The sequence below is a fragment of the Barbus barbus genome (assembly GCF_936440315.1).
Source record: "Barbus barbus genome assembly, chromosome: 14".
Classification (NCBI taxonomy): Eukaryota; Metazoa; Chordata; class Actinopteri; order Cypriniformes; family Cyprinidae; genus Barbus; species Barbus barbus.
In genome coordinates, this window is record NC_136742.1 from 29,374,865 (window position 1) to 29,398,726 (window position 23,862).

Here is a 23,862-nt window from a genome sequence, read left to right on the forward strand (position 1 = left end):
GTCAGTTGATTTGGTTCAAAATAAGTCAGAATAACTGAAATAAGCCTGGCTTATTTGGTAAACTTGTTTTATGAAACAGCCCCCGGACATTTTTGCCAATTTAGAGAAGAGGACGTATGATGACCGTATGTTTAAGCATCTAAATACCTTTCAGATCCGCAGAGCATCACAATGTTTGAGGTCATTTTACACTGCAACTCTTCACCAAGCCTTGACTCTTACTGATAATGTGTTTTATATTTTGACACCATCAGAGGTCACGATGCATTCCTCTCGATGGCATGTCTGGACAGACTTCAAACGTGTCCGTTACCGAACACTGTAGTACCGCCGTCAGATCCATCATACCTTTCAAATTAAATCCCTGCTCACAGCTTCTCTAAATCAGTGAAGTTATCTGGACCGTGGACACATTCATGTGTCTGAACAACATTAAATGTGGGCTATTATACAACAATTTTTGGCCATAAATCAATGAAGCACCTAATAGAAGCTTCCAGTCCATTTTGAAGTGGTTCCTTATGGGAGAAAGAGACACATGCGTTTAATATTTGTCATGTGAACTTTAGTTCCCGGATTACAATGGCTGCAAAGATCAAATCTGCTCCCTACAATATGAAGCAGATGAATTTGTGCTTAATTTGATCAAAATACTTGAATGCAAATAGACGAATCAATGCGTTTTATGGCTCGAGAGAAAAACAAGCTGTATTGGTCACAAGACATAAATGCAATAATTAATACTATAGCAAGGCGGCCACTGTGCTGATATTTGTATTTTTTTTTCTCCATACATTTTTGCAATTAATTCAGTGGCCAGTGTCAGATGGAGTGTGTTTAAAAACCATTAAATAAATAATTTGAAATAATTCTGGTTGCAACAACCACAGGGATGTATTTACAAGCTTGATGAATCAACAATCAAACACAGCAGCTTCAGAATTCATGTTTTGGTCATCTAATTTATGTTGTAGAACAAAATGTGAAAGTCTCAAGTTAACCACAGACCATGTACTTTTTTAGGAAAATTAGCCTGATTGGCCTACAAATTGACGTCATAATTATCTCGATTGGGCTAAAATAGTCAAATCAAACAATTAGGTGAATTGTGTAATTCTTTCGCTGCCTTGCAAGCACTTATATCTACTTTGACAAACAGATTTCATTGATGTTTTGAAGCATTTCCTTTTGAAACCAGAAGGTTGGGGTGGGACAAATCAAAGCCAATAACCTTTCATTTAGGTTTGAAAGCAATGAAGTCACTTTAAATTCTTTCAACTTTTAGTAGCATACAAGAATTAAGATCTCATGCATGGGCTAAAAGCCAGCATTTTGATCTCATAAGCCCTTTATCTAATGACACCAGCAATGAAATATGAATCTTATGCAAGAAAAAATGGCTCATTTAATATTTTCAGTAGTTTTATTGAAAAATGCCTCCTCTGTTTCAGAAATAAATAAGAAAATAAGGCTGTGGAATTCACAATGTGCAGTTACAAACATAAAGCATCAAAACTATATATATATATATATATATATAGTCTTGCACGCAAATGCCAAAACTGCATTTGATAACGATAAAACAACAATTACAACAACTATATTCTGGATTAAAAAAGTAAAACAAACAACTACAAATGAAAATTAAAAACAAAAACATACTAAATATACACCACAGACATGCAGTTCCACCTTTGGTAAAATCAGCTGTGAGGTTAAACCAAACATTCATCCAATATGATCAATATCTGATTTATAATATCATGATGGAGGGCATGTTTTACTGCAGATGTTAACAAAAAACAAAACAAAGACAATCTCTCAGGTGAATGAAGACAAATGGATAATAATGTGTATTCGTACATAAATGATGATTGGTGAATATGCAGATGGCTGGAAGAGGCGATGATCATTGGAAACCCTTCAAAGTTAATAAATTATCAAACACCTTTCACCTGCACGCTGCAATGTGTGACACGTCAATGATTCCAATCGGACACATATTCAATGCGATTTTACAAGCGATGGAGTACAGAACGAAGCTTTGAGGTTATATTAGGAGATTCATGCATCTGATCTGCTGAATTCACACAGGGTTTGAAGGGTTAAATTATCTGTACAAGCCATCAAAATGTCAACAAACAAATAACATGAGCCAATGAATCCCCCCCCCATCCCCCCTTTTTTTTCTTCTTTTTTTTTTTTTACCACCAAGCTTTCCTTTCAGATCCCGTCTCTGGCGGTGACCTCTTGCGCCGTTGGTTTGGTGAGATCTCAAAGTCTTCTTCTGGGATTGGGACTATTTGCTCGGCATCAGGTGGAAACTGTTCTGCTTGGAGATACGGCAGTGGCCAATTGAGTCACTCAACAAGCAAAATATGATTATTACCTTACTCAATCTGGCTACGGTAAGTGCAAGGGGTTAGAAACTGCTTGTTGATGAGTTGTAAATGGGTCAGTGCTTTATGTATGTACTTTACACACAGCAGGGTCTAAAAGCCTGAAACCTCAAGTGCAAATGCTTCCAAATTACATCAGCAAAACAATCGAATTGACAAGGGTTGATATCACTACTTAACTCACACAAGGTCATGGGTTCGATTCGCAGCCAGTGCACATGCTGACAACATAAATAATTTGAATACAATCTAACCAACTTTGGATAAAAGTGTCTGCCAAATACATAATGTTCAAATGAAACCATAAGCTTCAAAATCTCAAAACACTGTTTTCCAGATTTAAATGAAAAAAATATAAATTTAATGAAGTTTCAGACTTTGGGACCCTAATGTTTGTATATAGGGTTAATTCAGGATAACTGGACCATTTTTTCCAGTCATCTCAATGGCAAAAAGTTGCCTGATACCTAAATTCATCCTATATATATATAGACATAGTAAAATTACTATCAAAACTAATGTCTGCTGATATGGGCAAGTTTGCCTGCTAAAGAAAAATATCAACATGAGAACCGAAGTCAAGATTTCAACCACACACCTATAATCTTCTAAACCCTTACTTCCAGCCAAATGAAAGAGAAATGATCTCACTGATACAGAAATGAACTTTAGGAAATGAAACTGGCAAGATGAGTGCGTACATACTAAAGGAGAAAAGAAAAACCTCCAGGGTCCGATGAGCAAAAAGAAACTGGCCCTGAGCAGACGTCTGTGAGATCACTTAAGGCACGCAGTAAAGTAAGAGGCACTAGTGTCAGCATTATGCAAGCAGCTGAATTCAAGCTCACTACGAGGGTTAAAACTATAGTTTTTTTTTAGTGGACTGGGCTTCACTTACTAGGCATGATTAGTTTATGTCCAGATAAACAGAAACTCTTGGGAGTTAACATGCTAAATGACCGTTGTTTTGGCTACAGATCCACCTGGTTAGTATTTGTTGTGGTTGCTGGTGTGTTTTTGCGTGTTTTGGTCATGCGTCTCCAGCCGACTGCAGCTTGTTTTCGGTTGTTTTTGACTGCCGTCACTGATGCCCATGGCTGTGAGTTGTTGTTAGTACCCATCCGCAGATCGTAATCTCTGTTTGTTGCTTTTATCTGTTTGTTTGTTTGCTTTTGTTCAATAGTGTTCGCTTAATCATCTCCGTGGTTGGTTATCCGCACAGAGCCCAATAACATGTGATTTTCTCAGGATTTCAAAGTGTAAGCAGCACAGGTGGTTTAGAAAGTTTATGAACCTGGAACAGGTCAAAGAGGGGGTTAGAATTCTTTGCCAGACAAAATCACAAACTGAAAATTAGCTTCTGATACTGTGATACTAAAGAAGGTGAAAATCCGGAGCACGTTTCATTCCAAAATCAAAAGAAAAGACTTAGCTTCGTAACAGCTGACTTATTGAATAACAATTTTGGTCTCACATGTAGCATATGGCTTTTAAAGACAATTCTTAATATTTTGTGCATTACAGAAATGTGAATTTTTTGTATTACTGTGCAGTTCAAGAGTTTGGGGTCGGTGAAATAATAATTTCTTTGAGAAAGGATGCATTAAAATGCATCAGAGGTGACACTGAAGACTGGAGTAATAATGGCTGCTAGAAATTCAGCTTTGCATCACAGGAATAAATGACATTTTAAAACATATTACAATAGAGAACAGTTATTTTAAATTTATAATATTTAAAAATAATACACAATATTTTAGTCAAATGAAAGCAGCCTTGGGGGGAAAAAAAGACTTAAAAAAAATCTGTTTATGTTCAAATAATGCCATCGTAAAATGGCAGCATTTTATTTATTTTTATATTTTGGCTTATGATTTTGGAGTGAAATACGACTCGTGCATGTTCTTGAAAAGTTTGGTAAGATTCACCCATGATAATTTGCATTACTCAGCTGTAACTAGCTACATCATCTTCTGCTCAGTTCATGCACTGCGTTACACTACACATGCTATTAATGTTATTTCTACTCTCATGCACAGGGCACCGCTAGAACATGAGGGACGTACCTCTGTAACCCTGTCCGTTATACTGCATACCGACACACTGAGAGGAGTCACAGTAGCCAGGCGGGCCAGGTGGACCACGTACGCCGGCAACACCGTTGCGACCGGGCTGACCGCGGATGCCCGGAGGGCCGGTTGAACCAGGAGGGCCGGTTCTGGACTCACCAGGTGGGCCTACAGAAATCAGGAAAAATATTGCCTCAGAAACAACCTTTAAATGTGACATAAATTGGGGCTTAAAAGAGAATTAGCTTTCAGAAATGCTGTCAATAAACATTTTAAACTTGTGCCACATTGGCATTCTTTTATAATTTTTGGTGCACATATTTATATTAATTGTAGCATGAATTCATACATATATATATTTTTTTACATTTTTATGCATTTAGCAGACACTTTTAAGTGACTTACATTGAATTCAAGTTACAGTTTTTACATTTTTTCAGCTCTTGCTTTCGTTGCTAGCGTCATGCTCTATTATTTGAGCTACAGGAAAGCCATATTTCAGTTTTTAACTGCAGTGTAAATGATCAGTGTAAATAAATCTCTGTACCATTAGCATCACCAAACAGAAATGCATAAACAATGACTGTTTCCAAACAGGTTTCTGTCTATGAAAAAGGGCTTAAAAGAGAATTAACTTTCAGAAATATTTTTGATTTGACTGCACTAATACTGCTGGATGAGAACTGAACTGAACTGGATAATGACACTATTTTTTTTCGGTAGAGCTGTCTTTCATTCCTCAGTAAAGAGGAAATTGTGCAACACTGACACAGTTACAAAAAAAAAAAACTGCATCAACGTTGATTTGATCTAATCTGAATAATGGCACTGTTGTCTTCATCAGAGCTGCTTTATAGCTGGTTACAATTTGTTTCATAACATTCATCAAATATGAATGTCTACCTGCATAATGGCATTATTATCTTATGTAGAGCCACTTTACAGCTGAAACTGACAATTTTATAATAGTTGAAATTTTACAAAAATGCTTTGAAAAAAAATCTGTATTGTATAGAGCGCAATGTAAATAAATGTGATTTAACTTGACTTGGCATAGAGTTTCTTTGAGGGAAAAGTCTGGTAGAGTTATGTCCGCTCATTTTTGAAGTGTTACGTAACTTAAAACGCAACATATCCAACAGCTCTGTGTCTAAAAATGAAAGTGGTGGATGTGAGTTAAATATAGCATAATCTCCTTCTAAGAAAAAGAGGAAAAAAACGGCCCAGTAAATCACAATTTTCCCTGATATTTCCAGGTTTTTCATGACTGTATTCCTCATCTACAGTAGATGAGCTCCAGTAAGCTTACTGGGGCTCATCTACTGTAAGGTTTCAGCACATGAAACATACCAGGTGGTCCAGTGGTTCCTCTCTGTCCTTTCTCTCCGATGCCTGGACTTCCTCTGTCTCCCTTTTCTCCGGCTGGTCCTAATGAAAACACACACAAAAACAGATATATAAATCCACACACACATAGCTGTATATATGCATCTGCAACACACTGCCAAATGTGCCATAGCCGAACGTCTGGATGCAGAAATGCAGACAAATGCATGAATCAGGTACTTAAACTCTTGCAGCAAGATTCCATAAAGAGCGATTCTTAAAAGAACCAGTTTTCTTAGTGTGAAGAATATTTTCAAAATCTAAAAAACTTTTTTCCACAATTAAGAACCTTTTGTGGAATGGAAAGATTCTATGAATGTTAAAGGTTCTTCGTGGAACCATCAATGCCAATAAAGAACCTTTACTCTATGAGAGAGTGTTTCCTATTAATTTAGACCGCACGGCAGCTCACTAGACATCAATTACTTGTCTTAGCATTTTTTACATATACTGTACAGCGTGGGCAGAAGTCCAAACTAACCACAGTTCTTGAGGCTGATTAAAATCACATAGTTGTATTTGGCATGGTTTTCTGTTTATGTTTTGGTTTGGCTGTTGTTTCAGGGTACCTCGATCTCCCTGGCGACCAGGCAACCCTGGACTTCCGGGAAGGCCGTTTCTGCCTATCCGACCGGGCTCTCCGCGTGGTCCCATGGGTCCGGTAGGTCCAGGGGGTCCAGAGGGCCCTGGGCTGTTGCTGTGATAGTTGCTGGGGATCTGGTTCAGCACTTCGCTGAATCGACCCATTTGTCCTGTATAATGTAAACCATGAAACAGCAGATTTGAATGAAATGTAACCCTTGGGATCATCTGAACATCATGTCTCAGAACATCTTTTAGCCATGAGTACACTACTGTTTAAAAGTTTGGGGTTAGAAAGAATTCAAAAATTGTATTAAGCAAGGGCATGGTAAACTGATCAAAAGTGACAGTAAAGTAATTTATAATGTTACAAAAGATTCTATTTCAAATAAACACTGTTCCTTTGAACTTTCTATTCATCAAAGAATTCTGAAGAAAAAAAAAAGATCCACAAAAGCATGAAGCTTCACAACTGTTTTAATTGATAATACACTGCTAATAATCAGTGATAATTTAACTGAAATTTAATTGATAATACACTGATAATAAATCAGGAATGTTTCTGGAGCAGCAAATCAGCATATTAGAATGATTTCTGAAGGATCATGTGACACTGACTGGAGTAATGATGCTGAAAATTCAGCTTTGCATCACAGAAATAAATTACATTTTACAATATATTCACATAGAAAACAGTTATTTTAAATTGTAAAAATATTTCACAATATTACACTGTTTTCACTGTATTTTTTCATTAAATAAAAGCAGTCCTGGTAAGCATAAGAGACTTTTCAAAAACTTTTGAGCAGTAGTGTATATTTGCAGTATAATTTATTGCTTAAATTGCAAAAAAACTTGCATGTACTTTTCTCGATTTGAATCGTATAAGTAGATTTTTGCTTCAGAACAGTCTACTGGGTGCAATGCATTACCGTTCACGAGCTGTTCGCACACTTGTCTGGCAATAGAGCGCATCATGCTCTGGGATGCGATGTCTCCCTAGGAGGATGAATATGAGATGTTAACGTCTCCTCCACTCAAACTCTTGCAAAATGATGAAAGCAGATATTAAAACCATCACTTACTCTGTCTCCTTTGTCTCCTTTAACCCCAGTAGTTCCCTGTATGAATGAAAATCATATTTCTCTTTAAATAGACTGTGATGCAACTAAAATCACTGGCTTGCTTCTGATTTATGCCCAAAACCACACTGTGCATTTCAGTGAGTAAATATTTATTGAACTCAATTGCAAACAACGTGGACTACATTAGACTATTTCTTTTCTTAACCTTTTGGATTAAAAAAAAGTAGTCTTAATATGTTTGGTAAAACTCATAGAAAGTTGCCACTCGTGTTTTGTAAGACTAAACAATTAACTATTAAAAGAAACTTTGAATCAGATGTTTCTTCTAAAAGAAGTAAAAATAGACTAAAAACATTTAAATGAGTCACTAGTTGTTATACAGTGAGTATTCATCTGTAAAATGAATTTAAACAGCAGATCAGATCATTTTCTCTTGGAAGAGTTTGATAAGAAATGCTAAAGTTCATACTGAGATTTTTGATTTTACTAAATCTTGGCAAATCTGTGCCCAGTTTGAGAGATCTAGAAGTCTAGAAGAAACACAGATGAGATTACTGGGGTCTTTTTCTCAGAAGGAATATCAGCAGGAGACTTCAGCTCTCAAACAATAGATGTTGTTTTCTTTTTCTTTTTTTTTTTGACTATTGGCAAATTAGTGTGTCAGTATCGTGCTTTTGTATATGTCTATGAAAACCACAAGGTTTCATACCGGAACACCTGTATCTCCATTCTTTCCAGGCTTTCCAGTAGGTCCCGGAATTCCAGGGGCTCCTGGGGGTCCCTGTACAAAAGAATAACAGCTCTGGTCTTCAGCAAAACAGATGTCTGCAATACATCTGACATCTGAGCAAAAGAAAACAAATTTAACAACACTCCCCCTCCCCCCCAAAAAACCAAGAACATACCATTGGTCCTTGTGGGCCCATGGGTCCTGGGGGTCCCTCCTTCCCTGGGGGCCCCTGTGTCAATAACATACATGTGTAGATCCACATTAGACTGATAACACACGTTCGTTCAAAGGAATCACATCTTAATGAGTTTCTCAAAGAAACATATGTGTTGTATTTGAGACCCAAATGAAAATGAAGTACATGAAGCCTATTTTAAGGACTACTGAGATGTTTTGCATTATGATATTATTTTGATTACTGTATTACAGTAATGAGAGCATGTGAGGAAAATGTGCTTTATTGTTAAGAAAATTCTTGAATTTAATTATTAAAAAATAATTTTTCAGTTAAAAACATAAACAAGAATTCTCAACTCAACTGTACATTGCTTATATAGTATGTACAGTATGTAAAATGCAATTTTAAAACAACAACGCGGAAGTGCTTTACACTTATTATAATTATAATGTTTCAGTATTATTAGTATTATTTTCATTATCATTATTATAAATATATTTTTTATTCAAAAATAATGAAAGAATGCATATTTTATTCTAAAAATATAATGATAAATAATAATAAACAATTATTTAAAAAAAAGGCACTACAGCTATTATATAATAAGGCACTAAGGATGAAATACTTTACAAATGTATAAAACGTACATTGAAATAATATAAATTTAATTTAACAACACAAGTGAGAAGTATCTTAATGGTTTATATAAAATATTATATTATCAATATAATATGATGATATAATTAAAATGACATTAAATAAAGTCTTTTTTCAGTTGATTTTGGGGTGAAATATGCTTTAAAAAATATGTTTTAATGAGAATCACCCTAATGTGTTGTACACTGACCAGTCTTCACTCACCCGTATTCCAGCCTGTCCAATAGGCCCGATGGCACCAGCTGGTCCCGGTGGACCCTTAGAGAAAGAATGGAAGAAAAAGCAAAAGCTAAAACTAACAGTCTCAGTGCCAGAGTCTCACACCAGGTTCACATTAGCACAGGTCGCTTACCTTCGACCAAACAAATCAAACTACTTTCCACAAATAATTTCCCACCAACACACAAGATATCCTTCCATTGCGTTCTTGCTAGCTTTCTTTCTCTTTGTCAATCCTGCTTCTCCTTTGATGTCTTGGCATTAGATTTACAGGGTACTTAATATATTCCAGATCCGTTTTACTGGCCGTTATAAACCCTGGCTGCATTCTCTGCAAGTCATTAAATGCATGTTGTTATAGCAACTCCTCCAATATGGTCACCTGCACGGCTCGGCCCACTCTTCATTAAGAGGGATCGGATATCGCAGTCCGTCCTGCAGAATTTACAAAACGGCCATGCAGTATAACCCCAACAGTGAGAAAAATATCTGCCTTTCTTTGTCTCCCTCTTAATTTGTTAATTAACTCAACTAAACATCTTTCCTGCTTTTAAACAGCATCGGCATAACACTGCCAGTTTTTTTCTTTTATTATTATTCACAGGAACCAGTTGCGCCAGGAACCCATGTTCATTTCTATGTTTTTAGATTGTAATTTGTCACAAAATCATAATCACCTTGTCATTCCAAATTTTCCAGGCTTTCCTTAGATAAATGTTCATTGTGTTCTTTTACATAATAGGCACTGAAGATTTCAAGCTTAAAAAAACGACAAAGATCACTATAAAACAAGTCCATAAGTCTTTGGGAACAGACTGAAATTGAAGTTTTTATTTGCCGAAAATATCACCCTCCCTCTGTAGCTGTCAAGTCTCATGTTAATAGGGATTTATTCAGTCACAAAGTTATCGTTCGGCTCCTGAATACAAAGCACAATTCGCGAGGATTTTATGATGTCTTTTTTACATCCAAAAAATCAGTGTAAAGATGCCAGAATTTATTATTATTATATAAAATTACAAATATACATAAAATAATAATAATAAATTCTAATAATATAAAATATTTAAATTAGCGTCATTAAAGATAGTACAGCTATATAAGATTTGTGCATACAATTATACTTTACAAATGTATTAAATGTAAAAAATGTATTAAAATTTTATATAAATTATATATTTTGTGTTTACATATGATAATAATAATTATATATTTTGTATTCCTAAAAACAGACTTCATAAAAAACATGATTTAATTATATCATTAAATCACTTGCTTTGCAGCTATCACTTCAATTTGAATAATAATTTATTCGGTTATATAACACGTTATATTTCGCTTGAGTACAGCACACAAGTCGTATGGACTTTTATGATACTTTTTATGGTGTCTTTTAAATCAAAACGTGAAAGATTCTGTTAAACATCTCCTGTTGCATTGCATGAAAGAAATACAGTTTTGGAACAACATGAGAGTGAGTAAATGATGCCATAAAGTTCATTTACAACATATAGTGCAACCCAAACCAATTAGACAATCTTCTGCTGTTTGTCTTGTATAAGATATTATACTATGTCTACAAAACCACCACCAAAATCCGTCGCAAGATCCTCTTCACTAGCTCCACACATGCTCTAAACAGTCCAACAAAAAGAACGGGATAGTTTCATGGGGAACCACAAAGTGGCACCGATTAGGACTCAAAGTGGCACGATTACAGCCTCAACCCATATTTTATCTCGTGGCGTGATCTACAACTATTGTTCAGTGTTGCCTACCAGCCATCACCCCTCCTGAGTTATGATCTAATGTTAGCCACTTGGAGCTCGTCCAGAGAGGTAGCGCAGGCTGTGGAGAGCGAATAATCCTCCCATTTCCCCCCTAAGACTCGGGCAGCTCTCCAGAGCAACACTTACTTTCTGTCCAGGTAAGCCAGCATCGCCTGGATCCCCCTTTGGACCTGGACGACCCTGTGTGGAGAAAATAAAAGGAGAAAGACCTGTCAAAAGAGCACCCAAAGCTTTGTTAAAGCGCTTCAGCGTGATCCAAAGAAAAATTACAACACATATATCAGTTCAGAGAACATAGACAAGAGGGAAAATGAGATATCTAGAGTTCGGCTGTGCAAAAGTCGCTGCATTATACTGCAGTTTTGTGTGGTTTTAGGGTGTTGCTATATGGCGTGTTTACACCAAGGACAATAACTATTAATTTTTTTTCCCACATTTTAAAAAATCCAGGAGTTTTAAAAAAGTTTTAAAAAGCATTCCAATTTTATGAGAACAGACCTTAGTCAGGGAGATGCCATACTTAATTTTTGACAGGAATGAAAACGAGGCTGCGAGGTATTGAAGCACAATGCACCGTACCGATTGTTCAGCTGACGAAACGTCGGTCCAAAAAAACTTTCAGTAGACAAAAACTCGAATTGTGGAAATTTCATGGTCTAGGATGTTTACACAGTGTGTGCCATCATAAAGACTGTAGGTCTATTCCTCACAGCCTCATTTTCACCCGTGTTACATTTAATATGGCGTCTAACCTGATTAAGGTCTATAGAAAAGTCCACACCACAACTGTAATGATAACGACACATAGCGTTAGAACGATATCATTAGAATTACTTTTAGAATGTTTTTTCCAGATAAGCGGCCAATCAGAATTCACTTAACACACAAGTATTTATAATGGCAGACAACAAAACTGCAGCGTGTGCTTATAATAAACAGAATGTTATCGTTTCTTGGTATGGATGCTAATATGCAGTCACAATAGCAAAACTGTCATTGCACGAAGCACTTCTTTTTCAGAGATCCCTTTCAAATGAAGCAGCTTTAAATTGTTAAACATGGCAAATTCAAGTTGTAAAAGTTTAACAAACTTGAATCTAAAGTGAAATCCACACGGTGAGCTGTCATGTTAAAACCACAATCATGTAGATTCCTAGTGAGATGACTGCATTTGCCCAGAGTACACAGGTACACAGGTTTGACTGTACCTTAAGTCTGATCACTTACTAAAACATCAGCACTGGGGCTGCGTAATACTGGAAAAAACTGGCATTTCTGAAAAATTACTTGCAATACAACTGCAGCCTCTGAAATTTGAGAATTGCAATATTGCATTATCAATTTTATATAGTATATATATATATATATATATATATATATATGTGTATGTAAGTATCATGCAGTCCTCTCCTTGAGCGACATCAGAGCAAGTTCCACACTGATGTTTAATACTTAGTCTTATTGGTTTGTTTCAAACCCTTAACCCCAAGTGTGAGCGATAGTAATAGTGATGCTTGCAAACAGCACTAAAACGCAGCAGCTGAAATGGAGAGGGGAATAAATCCAGTGAGATTTGTGTGCTAGCAGCAGGATCAGGCGTTTTAAAGTCCTCTGATGAGCGTAAAACCCCCAGACACGCAGGAATGCTGAATCCAGAGCTCACTGCCATAATTATGCCTCCGCTACAACTCCTGGAATAATAAATAACCTGAATAATCCCTGTTTGGTGTGCGGAAGGATTTACCGCCGGCTACTGACTTCTGACTGTGTGAGGAGACAATGGATACATGATGAAAACTGAGATGGACTTACAGCCTCGCCAGGGATGGAGAGCCCACTAGGGCCCTGTGGTCCTGGAGGGCCCATCGGACCGGGCAAACCCATCTCTCCACGTGTGCCCATCGGACCCTGCAGGAACAAACAGGGTCAATGTTCAGTCCTGTAGATAAACTTGATGAATGGTGTGTAATGTACAGGTTTAAGATCATCCTGACTTAACAGAGAAGGATAGGCAGAATACTCACGACTTGACCGGTTTCTCCTCTTTCCCCTCGTGGTCCTTTACTTCCAGGTGCACCCTGGGAAAGAAGAAAATGTGTGGAGAATTTACAGAGAAAACAGTCCTGATATCAGTCCAATTAATAAGAACATAACATTAACTATGAATTCTGAATTAACATTTTAAGGCAAGACAATGCAGATAAAACTTGTTTTTCATGCACTGGTCAAGATTTTAGGCTACTTTGCTTCCATAACTTGACTTCTTTCACACCAAGGGAAAGAAAACACAGTTTATCTATTTGTATCTGTAGATTTCAAGTACAATATGTAAACTGTTTTCTTCTGCGGCCTTACATACATTCAACTTTACAGTTTTATTCCTGACTAAATGCTGATAAAATGTAAAAACTGTAACTTGAATGCAATGTAAGTCGCTTTGGATAAAAGCGTCAGCTAAATGCATAAAATATAAAAATATAAATATAAATTCTGGAGGTTTTTACAGAAGAGTTTGTTCATATATCATTCGCATGATGTATATTTAGCATTTTATTCCTAAAAACATGGTGAATTTCTTTTTTTTTCTGGCTGTAATAGTATTTTTGTTTATTAATGAGCAATAAAATAGATATCAAAAATCCTCTCTGTAATAACATTTTACTATACTATGTCAACAAATGAAACAATAATTTTGAACCTGGATTTATCCAATGTTCAGATTATTTATGTTCTGGAAATTTATGTGTATTTTAAATAGACAATCTCTCATTTGCATATTTGCACACAAAAAAAACCTGTTCCTATAAATTTTAAACCTTTTGCTGTCAATCTTTATTAGCACACTTCAGTTGACTTACCACTGGCCCTTGAGGCCCCTGGGGCCCCGTGCTGTCTGAGGTGCATGTGCAGGCATTGGGAAGAGATGGACATTTGGATTCATCTCTCTGAATGGCAGAGAAAACGAAATATATTAGAACAAATGGCAGCATAAGCAACAATATCACTGACCATCAACCATCTAAAAACTACTTCCTGATGACACCGCCAGTGCAGATCTGGGATGTGATCTCAACTATGGCAAAGTTTTGGAAAACCTTTCTTCCACATAAATCTTTGTCTTTGTTTCTGTATCCTTTGGCTTTGGGTGTGAAGACAGGCCACACAGCTAAAACACGGTTGATTAAAACCTCTTGTGTTTTGACTGTCAGAAGTACCATAAGCAGAATAATATTTTGCTTATTGAAGACTAAAAATATAATAAAGCGCTTGGACACAGCTGCTCTCATGGTTTGCATTAATAGGCACACATAGTGATTGTGTGAAGGCACTTGAGTTCAACAATTTCACACTTCACAACCAAGAACCGCAACTGAATGACAGTCAAACATTTCATTTAAAACCCGTGTGCTGTTGACAAACCGAATAAAATGGAAGAGCGCATAACGAGAGATCAAAGAAAGGAAATGCTCTAACAACAGCGAGCGGTTTGGCCAAGCACATATTAAATGTCATGTTTGAATGTGGTCAACGGGGACGCATCAGAAACATATGGAATTGTATGTCAGATCCGCGTGGGAGGATGAAGCTCAAAAAGATGTAGGAGGTGTGCGTGAGAGTCGATTGACTTGTCATTTGTTTTCAATCCAAAGTGACTGTACAGCAACCCCTCTGGAGCAGTCTGGGGTTAAGAGCCTTGCTAAAAGCCACAATGATCAAAGGCACGGGGTCGGATGTTAACAGTGTGGTTCATGGGTCATCCGTACCTGAAATTTAATCCAGCATTTGTGTTCTTCACTTTTGTGTAACCCTGGCTAGGTTTGCACCAGCTGTTCATAAGTTCTTAATTAAATTGGGAAATCTACACTAGAGGCTATTTTTCAAAGATTACTGGAGTATGTTTTACTTATAATTTTGAAGTAGAAAGAATGAAATCAGATTTTTAATTATTTGTGAAATTTACTAGTCATTTCTGTGTAGAATTAGTTTCCAAACCAATTTTACTAGCTAGGTTGCACCATTTGATGTCATAATGCTGAACGTAGCTAGTAGGTCGAAAGCTTACCGTAATATTTTGCGAAGATGTGTAATATGACAATTACTCTCAGTGATTCAATCGAATCGATTTCCATTGAAATGCACACACATAATAAAGAACATAATGTATCTTCAAATAACGTTCAGAAATTGTATCTGAAACTAATAAGGATTGAAAAATATTGATACAAAGCATAAGAAATCACAATTATTTATTCTGATTTTATTTGACATGCACAACACTGATCGATGCACATAGAGGCACACTGTTTAGATAAGGTTATAACATAATGTTCTGTCTTTTAAAATGTAAATGAGTGTAAATGTCAGCATTATCATATACTGTATGTCAAAAGGACTGAAGTCTGGTGTAAAACAAGAGGCTATTGAGGCAGTTCAGTTGCACTGCTATTTTATTACAATCATTACTCCTGGTTGGAGACTCTTGTAAATATTTAGTTTATACTGTACATAGAGTTATGTTTCAACTTCAAAAGTTTATTAGTGCAATGCTCAAATATTTAGTAGCGCAAGTTGCAACTTGCCTTTAAGTCAAAACTAGGCTAAGTTGTAGCTTACGCACAGCTGGTGCAACCGGCAACTGATCTCTAGAGGTTTTCTTAAAGTCTTCTCTTACCATTGAAGGAAGGTCACAACATCTGTCCCTGCTGGTCCAGCCGAGACTGCACACAATGTCAAACATCTGGAGCTGAAACTGCCCAACCAGAGACAAAAAGATGTTACACGTGTCTTTGATAAAAGCTTGCATTTTCAAAGATGGGGCTCAGAAGCCCATTAAAAGGATCCAGGCTGGAAAGAGCGAGAGCTGTGAGCTCACGGTCAATGTGTGATAACAAAAGTTTGTTTTTGTACCAAGGTGCTCTTAAAAATAAAGGCTCCATATCGGCATTGATGGTTCCACGAAGAATCGCTAACATCCATTGTATCTTTCCATTGCAAAAAAGGAAAGATTCATTTAGATTATCAAAATGTTCTTCAAACAAAGAAAAAAATGGTTCTTTTAAGAACTGTTCACCAAAAGGTTCTTTGGAGAATCAAAAATACTTCTTCTATGGCTTTTGCTGAGAAAACCCACTTTTGGAACCTTTATTTCTAAGAGCGTAAAGTGTTCAGTGTTTTTTGCGTTTGAGCTCACTGTTGCTGATTCTCCTTTAGAGCCGATAGATTTGGACATCTTTCCGAGCACTTGAAATCCATCCATCGATGTGTTTCCGGCTGGTTTAATCTCCTTCTCAGCCACTTCCTGGCAGTCCACGTTCAGTTTGACGCTCTTGGGAGACACCAGGATGTGGAGCTGGAATAAAAGAAGATTGTTAGATGTTCAAGCTTATAACAGACTCATGGGTCATTTTAAAGGAAGAACTTGCGTTCATCTTCAGCAAAGTCATTAAATAAGTCTCAGTTGGCAGTTTTCTATTGTTGTTTTAAACTCTAAGAGCTTCAGGCCTTAATTAGGGATTTCTGGGAGTCTCTCTGTTCAAAGGGAGTGTTCTGGCCAGAGGCGCATATAAAAACCAGCAAATTCCTTCAACACCAAATTCATCCTGACACGCTCAAGGCAACGATAACAGCGAGTCCATTGTCAAATATTTTTACAGAGAATTTGGGAAAAATTAACAGCAGCTAAAAAGAGTGTAAACAAATATCATCACATATGACAGTGGGACTGTCAAACCATCCAGCCAATTTCACATCTGACCTGAACTGGCCATTTCCTCTACAGATCGAGCGCAGATTCACTAAATAGTTGAACCGCTTCAGCGTGAATGTATACTAATCTGGTAAACTGGTATACATTAAGTAATTGTCATACTTTTCAGAGCAAAAATATCTCCAATCTATGCAAATGAGGCTCAAAATAGCATAATTTTCTCAAAACATACACTACAAACTTACAAAGTTTTTCTATTTCAAATAAATGCTGTTCATTTGAACTTTCTATTCAAAGAATCCTTACAAAATAATCATGGATTCCACAAAAAATAATAATAATACATGTTTCTTGAGCAGCATATCAGCATATCAGAATGATTTTTTTCATGTGACACTGAAGACTGGAGTAATGATGCTGAAAATTCAGCTTTGTATCACACAAATATATTACATTTTTAAATATATTCAAATAGAAAACAGTTCTTTTAAATTGAAATAATATTTCTCAATATTACAGTTTTTTCTGCATTTTTGATCAATTATATGCAGCCTTGCTGAGCAGAAGTTACTTTTTTTTTTTTGAAACTTCTGAATGGTAGTGTAATTTTACTCTTCTTGATCCTCCTCAATTCTGAGGAACTTTAGGCTTTACTACACAAAGCTGTTCACAAGTACCAAATCTAACAGTGTAGGTACCAAACAGGTTGTACAATATGGTATAAAGTCCTCTTGAACTTTTAACTACTTGGCCTAGGATCATCTGATTCGTCAGTCATGTTAATTGTGTTGCGCAGGCTGCATGTCATGTGTTTGGTCCTGTAATTGCAGGTTGGCGCTATATTTCTTATTGAATTGCCCCCTCAGAGTTGTTTCAGCTCTTTGATCCACATAATCAATGTACACTGATATTCCCTGTACACTACAGTGCATGATGAAGTTGTTTCCCATATGCCATGGACCGTCGGGCTGCCAAGTCTTAAACACCAGCTGAACGCTGCGATGTAATCACATTTCTCCACCGCAAGCTAATGGAGGAGCTCAAAGCAGGACTGATGCTATGGATCAGGAATGGATTGGAAATTTGCGGTCAGCAAATAGGGGGGGATGCGATTCCAATCTGACTGCAGAGGATTGGTCAGTATCAGTAAACATGCTGCAGGCCTGAGATACACTGAAGTTTACCTCACTATTGGGCTAAACAAAGCGAAAAAGACATGATATTCATTAGAACGATGAAGTGATTGTTACGGAGCCAGACCACCATCTTTCTGTGAGCGCTTAAACCAGTTTTCTTTCGAGTCTCGTCACAAACTGCCTATCAAACCTTGTCAATATCAAACCAAACATGACATCACTAGACGTCTACACAAATGTGGTATGTATTATCTAAAGCTGTTCCTGTGGCACATGATTGTTTTCTGTTTAGCCTGGAGGTCCTCGGGTTCTTCTGTTCTCAATTATTATATTCCATATGGAATAATACAGCTTACTGCATAATGCACAGTAATAATATAACTACTTTACGGAAAAAAAGTATAGGATAGGAAACAGAACACATTTCACACTAGGGTTTTCAAAGTTTTTGATGTCAAGGACCACCTAATATGATGAAGGACTCTCTTTTTTAAAATATAAAAAGTATATATATTATTAAAGACAACTGTGTGATATTAGAGATAGCAAAATTTAATATTTTTTTTTCAACAATTAAAAGTATTATTAAAAGTTGTTTATTTTTTTCACAAAATGTTAAGGCCCGTTCACACCAAGAATGATATCTATAAAGATATTGATAAAGATATAGTTCTAAAAATCATTCTCAATATTAAAGAATAGCAGAGTCTACACCACATCTATAACGATAAAGACAGAATGATTTGTTTTCCAGCTGATGAACGATACAAACATTGATACCCAATGAGAATCCATCCTGCTATTCATAGCTTTCAGTCACGAGACCTGCTCGAAGACCTGGAGGGCAAAACATCCATAGAACTGCAGCACAAGCCTGTCAATTTTCCATCTGTTTCACAGCCGCAAATATTTAGATCACCTCTCAAAAGGATAAAACAAAGGTATGTGAACAAAATGCAAAAAAAAAGTTTCGGGCTTTTGCAATCCATATTAGACAGCCGCGGCAATATTTCAATAATTGAACAGTGTGAGAAACACAAAGTATTTGTAAAAACACTTAAAGTGCCTTAATTTATTTAAAACAGTAATATTAAAATATAAAAATTTAGTCATCTCTATAGTTAATGATGCGTAGTTTAAGTAGGCAAGCAGATGAGGCCGGAATATGAGCGCAATCCGCTTAATGGTTCAGTGTTTTCCTTCTAATGGTTTTCTATGGGAAACCATTTAACGTGAAACTTTGCACATTGCGTTTATATTCTGGCTTCATCGGCTTCCCTGTACAAAATATACATCATCAATAAGGTGTTTAGGGAATTTTGCCCTTTTAATATCTGCGTTTTACTACATTACTACTTAATGCAATCTGCATAAAAATAACTGGCGGTCAGTGGAGCAAAGCTTAGTTTTGCCCTCCAGGTGGGCGTTATGGGTGTGACGTCACGTGAAAACTATCAATACTGAGCTCGAGAATTTAAAGTGGCGGATGAGTGTGAGCTGGCCTTACCGTCTCTATCTTTATAGTTTTCGTTCTTGGTGTGAATGGGGCTTTATGCAGATTTTTCACTTATTGTTTGAAAACAAATGCTCTTAATAGAATAAAGTAATCAGAATTAATCTCGCAACAATTGTTTGTAAAATGAATTAAACTTTTATACTATAATTATTACATTTGTTAAAATATTGTTGTGAAAATATCATATGCAGATTTTTTTTTTTTGAAAACTAGAAAAATATTAAAAATATTATTGTAAACATATTATCTAATTTGTCATTTGTTTTCTCCAAACCTATATGTCGATTTTTTTCTTATTGTTAAACACTAGTGCTATCTATAGAATAAAGTTAATCTCACAATTTCTGTACAATCTTTAGAAAGCAGAATGAAATAGAAATAATCATTAAACTTTTCCACTAATACTTTATAAATTCAGTTTTCATAGACCTTTTGTGGCCCTGTGAGGATTCCCAGACAGCAGTTGTGAAAAACACTGTACCATACTATATATTATCCCGATATTCCACATATGCAGCATTTTCACATACTGTGCACAATATACATACTGCAAAACAACAAGAAAAGTTTATTAGTGTAGCTTTCTGTACTCAATATTTTGCACATTCCTTGCTGTTTATAATCTGCCACACTGTTTTTCTATTTAAAGTTTTGTTGGAACTGATTACGGTCATTTGATTTTGTTTATTTTGATCTGATCACTGGCAGCTGTCCTCAGACGTCCTCTTTAATGGCCACCTGTGGCCGTTCAGAGGGAAGCAGGATCTTTTAAACAGACGACTTCTCCATTTCAACTGAATCTGCTACACGTTTGGACAGATCTTTCAAAACAGGGCTGTCCTCCATTTCAGCCAAATCCACTGAGGATATCTGAAGAATGATACGTCTCTGCTGGCCACGCTCGCTTTCTCTAGGCTGCTTGAGAGCTTTCTGCACGCTCATGGTAATTTAGAGCTTGGTGTTAAAAAATGTTCAGAAATGAATATTCTGTAAACGTTGACTCACCCTCATGCTGTTATAAATCTCCAAATGACTTTCTTCTGTGAAAAAACAAGGACATTTAAATAATGATGTTGTCCAGGGGTTCAAAAAAGACCACGGAAGAACGAAAGTCACACAGGTTTGAGAAAATTATGACAGAATTTCATTTTTGGGTGAAATATCCCTTTATGAGTTACAGTCTTACCGTAAAAAATCCCATTACTTGCACCACATACAAAGCCAGCAAAAACTAAAAAAGAAAGTCAAATCCTTTGCTGAAGCTAGACAATCTAAATCATGTTTGTTTATCTAGACCAAAAAGCCATCTGCATGAGTAAATGACATGCCAGAACCATGCAGCTCTTAAAAAACACACTTCATTTCTGAAATTCAGACATTATTTCCTTCCAAGCAGGAGAGATCTGAAGCATGAACAATTCGTCAAGTTCAAAGATGAATGCTAATGCCACTCCATCTGCTTTCATTAGAAACTGCCACAGCAGGGCAGATTTTGCACCCTCTATGCTCTCTTACAAAAAAACTCACTGGAAAAAATAGTTTATATACTAAATAATCATGCAGTAATGCCTGCTTTGGCCACTCCTGTAAATTAAACACTTTACAAATGAAAAAAAAAAAGCTTGAATGTGAACCAAAAAAATCTATTCATAACAAATGAATGATAAGTCTGGCATCAGAGCAAAAACAAATTCACTTTATATAACACGAGTTAAAAACCAAAGACTTGCAACTAAATATTATTAAAAAAAAGCAGCTGATATAAACAGATCTCAACTGATTTCTATATTAATGCACCAAGTTTTGATATTTCTTTGCATACTAGCATAAACTCTGCTTTGCTACTAAACACCTAATAAATTCTTTGTCTTGAGTTGTTTCGTACAAGTCCTGCTCTGTATTTTCACATTACTCTTTGTCACTCTCACATGCAAATATTGCAAAACAGTCTTGCTCAATCATAGAGTATCTACTATGGTATAACATGCAATGCGGAATCTTGTCATACCATCCAGTCTTACTTTTAAGTGACTGGCGATGTGTCACCTGAGGCTATAGACTTATGGAAAGCAGCAGGGATGTTCACACAGGCCAAAACCACAACAAACAAGCCACCACACCTCTCATTCAAACCACAAGAATTTCCCCCATGGTCAACTTTGACAGGCAACCTGAAGGACCGTCAGGATCAAGGCCAGACAAAGACACTGACTAAAGATAAGGATGAATGAATAAATCAGCTCAAAGCATTTCACCTGCTCCACGTTTGGCATCTGCTGGCGCTCTGATGTAATTGTTTGTTGAGAAGTGATTCAGTATTTTCCAGTTTGCCTGCCAGGGAAACACTTTTTTCCTGGCCTTACCAAATATGCTTATAGATTCTCGTAAAGGTGACTTCTGGTCTTCTGAGACACGCTTGCATCTTAATTAATCAACTACATCACAGTTAATGTGATAAATGGCATGCAATGCATTGGTGCTGGCAATGCAATTTAATCAAGTTCAAACTATGTGTAAATGAGTTGTAATGTGATGCGAACAATGTAAACGATGAAAGAGTTATGTATGGAACTTTGATATTTGAACAGAACTTGTAAATATACTACAAATAATAATCACAGCAGTTAATTTGCAAATGAAAATAATTCCATTTTAAAAACAAGTGACTGAAGAAGCTGTGCAGTGATGTAACCAAGTTCAAACTGTATGCAAATTCGCTGTGTGATGCGGAACACATTCAGTGAAAGAATTAAAAAAACGATGCACAGAACTTGAAACAAGTGGCTGAAGTAGCTGTGCATCAAAAATAGAAATGGCGCAACTGTAGGCACCACAACGTGATGTTGCAACACACTGAATGTGTCTCGTATTTCTACACCTCTGTTATGATTAACTAATGCTTGAGCATTGTGATAGTTTTGCAGCTTGCCACATCAAAGGTCAATTTTAAAATAAGACCATTTCTTCCTTTTGGTGAAAATCTCACCAAAAGCCTTCATGCACAAATCAAAACATGCTCGTTTCAGATTCAATCCCTCTCAGTGGGTGAGCTTGCTGACAGTGACCTCTCTTTATCATATATTTCTATTCCGCAGTTGCAGACCGTTGTCTTCTTGAAAGAAACGGCTCCCTTGATCTATATCCATGGACATCTGTGCATGTTTTGCTGCATTCAGACATAATGGACATTTGTTTTGAGCCCACTTTGCTGGAGACCTCACACAGTTTGGCTATGTGTATGTGGCCGACATAGGCGCCATTTATGGTGGAGAATGCGGGCACGCTTTTTCCAGTTTTGAAACAAAAGGCCATGTAACATTATTTGTGCATAACCCAACTAATATAAATGAGCCAAGTCTTCACCATTTTCGTCACAACCAGCACATTTGTGCTAAAGGCCATAATATAAGCCCGTTATGAAAGAGCATCACAAATCATTGTACAAGGACCTTCTGCAGGACAAACCATACTAGATTATCTTCTGTAGACAACTGTAAATATTGATGTACTATGCAACATACAATACCATATAATCAGAATGTATAAAAGCACAGTTTACCTTATGGAAGCTTCCATGGAAGATCCTCCTGACTTGATCATTTTTAAATGTGGCTCGTTGGATCTCTCCTGTTGTATCCTTATTATAAAATGACACAGTTTGGGCGGATGCTGAAAAAATAGAGAAACAAAGAGTTAAATATCCAGAAAACAACCACAAACGAGAACAAACTAAATTTTCTACAGTAAATAGAAAGATATGATAGGACAAGTTGTTGGACTAAAGGGGATGTGGTGGATTAGTCCAAATCTGATTACTGGGACAGAGAGAAAGAAGCCTAGAGGAAAATTGTATTACTTTCTCAATGGAGATCTCAGATATGTTATATAAGTATCAACTTTGTCTCAGATGTTTCTCCTTAAATTCATTAGGAGAAATTAAAGGAGACATAATGTGTTGACAAAGTAAAAGTCTAGAGAAATGAATGCGGACAGTGTGCAGGACTCAACAATAAGGATAGGGAGTAAGCTTTGCAAACTTCAACATGTGGTTTTCTGTGAGGCAATCACTGTTGTTATGAAGTCTTTGATTTAAACTCGCAAACAAGATATAGTTATCTAGCTGGCTGACACAAAGTTTTTTAAAGGCAGAAGATTTATGATGGCCTTGGAAGCATCCACTGGAACTGATTAAAGTTTATAAACAAATCACTGATCTTTTTTATTCCAGCAAAAGAGTTGTTGTAGCAATTATTTTTGATGATGAAAAACCTAATAGGTGATTTCTTATTTGCTTTTCTGACATATAAAAATGTTGCTAAAAAAACAACATTTTTTTTGTGATGAGGCCAGTTAAAATGTTGACAAAGCAAAAACAAATCTAAATTATTCGTCCGACCGAGCCAGCACA

At 36.4% G+C, this 23,862-nt stretch overlaps 1 protein-coding gene across 1 annotated transcript in view; it reads right to left on the reverse strand.

Annotated features, from left to right (window-relative positions):
• Window positions 1-2,090: 2,090 nt before the first annotated feature.
• Window positions 2,091-23,862, reverse strand: part of LOC306880612 (collagen alpha-1(XII) chain-like) — a 76,061-nt gene continuing 54,289 nt past the window's right edge. Inside the window, exons 61-76 of the mRNA XM_079434244.1 lie at window positions 23,014-23,123; window positions 16,287-16,445; window positions 15,768-15,845; window positions 13,954-14,040; window positions 13,120-13,173; window positions 12,908-13,003; window positions 11,222-11,275; window positions 9,291-9,344; window positions 8,427-8,480; window positions 8,231-8,302; window positions 7,522-7,557; window positions 7,369-7,435; window positions 6,424-6,606; window positions 5,819-5,896; window positions 4,466-4,636; window positions 2,091-2,329 (exon numbers count right to left, since the gene is read on the reverse strand). Of these exons, the coding sequence (XP_079290370.1) occupies window positions 2,205-2,329; window positions 4,466-4,636; window positions 5,819-5,896; window positions 6,424-6,606; window positions 7,369-7,435; window positions 7,522-7,557; window positions 8,231-8,302; window positions 8,427-8,480; window positions 9,291-9,344; window positions 11,222-11,275; window positions 12,908-13,003; window positions 13,120-13,173; window positions 13,954-14,040; window positions 15,768-15,845; window positions 16,287-16,445; window positions 23,014-23,123 (1,478 nt within the window). The 3' untranslated portion in view covers window positions 2,091-2,204. The remainder of the gene's footprint in view (window positions 2,330-4,465; window positions 4,637-5,818; window positions 5,897-6,423; window positions 6,607-7,368; window positions 7,436-7,521; window positions 7,558-8,230; window positions 8,303-8,426; window positions 8,481-9,290; window positions 9,345-11,221; window positions 11,276-12,907; window positions 13,004-13,119; window positions 13,174-13,953; window positions 14,041-15,767; window positions 15,846-16,286; window positions 16,446-23,013; window positions 23,124-23,862) is intronic.